Source organism: Macrotis lagotis, chromosome 7 (assembly GCF_037893015.1).
Source record: "Macrotis lagotis isolate mMagLag1 chromosome 7, bilby.v1.9.chrom.fasta, whole genome shotgun sequence".
NCBI lineage: Eukaryota > Metazoa > Chordata > Mammalia > Peramelemorphia > Peramelidae > Macrotis > Macrotis lagotis.
Genome location: NC_133664.1, coordinates 164,029,207 through 164,032,754, shown reverse-complemented (window position 1 = coordinate 164,032,754; position 3,548 = coordinate 164,029,207). Strand labels below are relative to the sequence as shown.

The window sequence follows — 3,548 nt, the reverse complement described above, 5'->3', positions numbered from 1 at the left end:
TTTTAATGTTTCCCTTATTCTTGTATTTGGAGCTAATTTTTGGAGAGTTCTCTTTTTTCATTAAATATCCCATCTTTTAATCTTGTAAGATTATATTTCATTTTGCAGTATACATGATTCTTGGTTGTAATCCTAGCTCCTTTGCCTTGTAGTATATCATATTCCAAGCCCTCTGCTTTTTTACTATGGAAACTATCAAATCCTGTGTAATCCTAACTAACTCCATGATTATTCAAATTGTTTCTTTTTTGGCTGCTTGAAATACTTTCTCTTTGACATGTGAACTCTGGAATTTGAGATGATGTTGTTTGAAGTTTTCATTCTGAGAATTCCTTCAGGTAGTGATTGTTGATTTCTTTTGATTTATATATTACCCTCTGGTTCTAATACATCAGGGCATTTTTTGTTGATAATTTCTAGAAAGATTTATCATGGCTTTCAGGAATTCTAATAATTCTTATATTATCTCTTCTATATCTATTTACTAGATCACTTGTGTATCCAATGAGAAACTTTATATATTCTTTTTTTTTTGCTCCTTTAATTTTTATCTTATATTGCTGTCTACTAGAATCATTAGTTTCTACTTGTTCAATTCTAAGGAAATTAATTTAATTCAAGGAATTTAAGGAATTATTTTTGAGTGTTTTTTTATACTTCCTTTTCCATTTGATTAATTCTATATTTTAGGGAGTTATTTTATCTTTTTCCCATGCTGTTGACTCTCTTTTCATCAGTCTTGTATTATTCATTTCTTTTTAAATTTTTTTTCCTATTTTTCTACTTTGCTTTTTTTTAAAACTTCAAGAAATCTTTTATTGGTTATTTTTTAAGTCATTTATGCCATGAATTCACAGGGGATTGGTTCCAACAGCTCAGGTTCCTTGCCATTGGTTCTCACAAAGTGTGCTTCTCCGGGTGGAGCAGGCTGACGTTTTAGTTGAACCCAAGTGCCTTTTTCTTTGGCTTCTTTCTCCTTCTGATCATTTTCCTTTACTCGCTTCAGGAAGCTATCTCTGCTCTTAGAATGCTTAATATGCTCAATACATACATTAATTCTCTTGGCTAGAATCTTGCCCTTAACCTGTTTGTTTACAACAATGCCTACAGCATGCTGTGTAACATTATAGACTCGTCCAGTCTTGCCATGGTAACATTTGTGGGGCATTCCTTGCTGAACTGTGCCCATACCCTTGATATGTACAATATCACCTTTCTTGTATATGTGCATATATGTAGCCAGAGGGACGACACCAAGTTTTCGAAAGGGCCTAGAAAACATGTATCGAGTCCCTCTCCTTTTTCCTTTTGTGTTTGTCATTTTGGCAACTCACTGGAATATGGCGGAGCCGGCGGAAAAAGCTACTTTGCTTTTTAAAGTCCTTTTTAAGTACTTCCAGGATTACATTTTTCTTTGAGATTTAATACGTAGCCATTTTGAAACTTGTTCTCTTTTAAGTTTATACCTTGATTCTCCCTGTCAGAATGGTAACTTTCTGTAATCAAGCTTTTTTTATTTGGTTGGTTGGTATTTTGTTCATTTTTCTGCCTTTTGTTGTGAGTTGGAGTTTTCTTTTTTTTTTTCTGGCCCTGCAATGGCTCAAACTTTTTGTGCTAGGACTCTGGGTCTTACTATTGGCTTTCAGTGGACTTGCTTTAGATAAGCTTCTCTTCTGCTTTGTACTGAAGAGTGAGACCTCCCTGTTAACCTCGCCTAGGGGTGGAGTTGGCTGCTGACCTACTCCAGAGGTGGAGTCTTACTGCTAAATTGGTATTGTACCAGTCTTTTTTTTATTTAGATTTTTTTTTTCAAGGCAATGGGGTTAAGTGGCTTGCCCAAGGCCACACGGCTAGGTAATTATTAAGTGTCCCAGGCCAGATTTGAACTCGGGTACTTCTGACTCCAAGGCTAGTGCTCTATCCACTGTACCACCTAGCCACCCCTTATTGTACCAGTCTTTATGGTGACCATCTCTGCTTGCTACTAGGTTGCTATGCAAGCAGAATCTCTCTCCATGTGGGCTCAACCAGCTAGGTCTTACTCTTGGTCAGTCCAGGAGTAGGGCTTCATTACTGGTCAGCAGGGGAATCATGGCCCGTCTGTTGGATTATGCTAGGGACATGGTTGCTAGGGAAAGGCCTTGCTATGCTGAACAGATAGCTTCTTGGTTTAGGAAGCTGCTGACTTGCAGGGGGATTACCTGATGGCTGAGCCTTCAGTGAAAGGCTAACTGCTGCTACTGCTCTTGGTCCTCACTTCCCCTCATCCCAATGAGACAGACTTTTCCTGGCATGCATGCTGGTAAGCTCATTCCCTGCCCCAGATCAGTTCTGAAGTGTTGGTTTTCTGGTTATTTGGAGGCAATTTGGAAGGGTTTCAGAGGGTTCCTTGCTTACTCTGCCATCTTGACACTGGAAATCTTCTTTTATATTTCTTAAAGATAATGTTATAGATTTGTGCAATACTAAAGATTACAAATAATAGCTTCTTTCTCACTTTGTCAGTTCTTGTCATAAACTTTCCACTTGACCATATACAAATCATCTTATTTCTGTGTCTATTCTACCAAGTTATCTTCTCTAGAATTACATAAATTGAATGAATACAAGAGGAGATAATAAAAGAGATGTGATTGAGAAGCTGGAACTAGATTGTATGATCTTACTGTTAAATTGGTAAATGCTACAGAACAGGGCTTGATTTATTGTTTTAATTGTCTAACTCTAAGAAAGGGATAGAGAAAAGGTTAATAAGGCAGAGTAGATGTAAAATTGTGTCATGTACATATTTTTTAGAGGGAGAGCTGGGTGTTAAACATTAACTAGTATACCTATCAAAACCTAGCAGGCTTAGTAATTTCTAGAAGGAAATACTAAATTTTAGTATTTTATCTTTATACTTAGCATTTATATTGCTTTAAAACCAGAAATTATATGTCCTTGTCATTCAATTTTGTCTAAAGACAGAAAGACTATATTTGAAATATCTGTATAATCATCTCTTCATTTAGTTTCGTTTCAACTTCTCAAGAATCATCTAATTTTAAAGAAAGGTCCCTTTGGAGTAGGAATAAAAACCAAGATTTGAAAATTTAAAGAAAAAAAGTAATGTTTCTATTTCACTGTGCTTGAGTCACCCCATTCTTTCTTTTTTTTAATTTTATTTTTTATTCTCATTTTGTACAAATGTTTTTTTACATTAATAAAATATTCTTGTTTACAAGTAAACAAAATACCCCTCCTCCCCCATGAATATAGATAGACTTGTTTGGGCGAAAAAAGTAAAGGGGAGAGGAAAAAAATTAAAATAAAAAAATAATAATAGTAATAATTGTAGGTATGGCCAGGTGGCACGATGGATGAAGCAACAGCCCTGGAGCCACGAGCACCTGAGTCCATATCCAGCCTCGTAAACCCAACAATCACCCAGCCGTGTGACATGCAAGCCACCCGATCCCCACTGCCCTGCAAGAACCAAAAAAAAAAAAAAGAAAAGAAAAAAAAACCCAAAATAAAATAAAATAGTAATAATAGTAGGGGTGGCTGGG

General features: G+C 36.0%; 1 protein-coding gene across 1 annotated transcript; it reads right to left on the bottom strand.

Annotated features, from left to right (window-relative positions):
* Nucleotides 1–838: 838 nt before the first annotated feature.
* LOC141493892 (large ribosomal subunit protein eL21-like) lies at nt 839–1,353 on the bottom strand. The gene has a single exon (XM_074195164.1). The coding sequence runs from the start codon at nt 1,319–1,321 to the stop codon at nt 839–841; it is 483 nt and encodes a 160-aa protein (XP_074051265.1). The 5' UTR covers nt 1,322–1,353.
* Nucleotides 1,354–3,548: the final 2,195 nt, after the last annotated feature.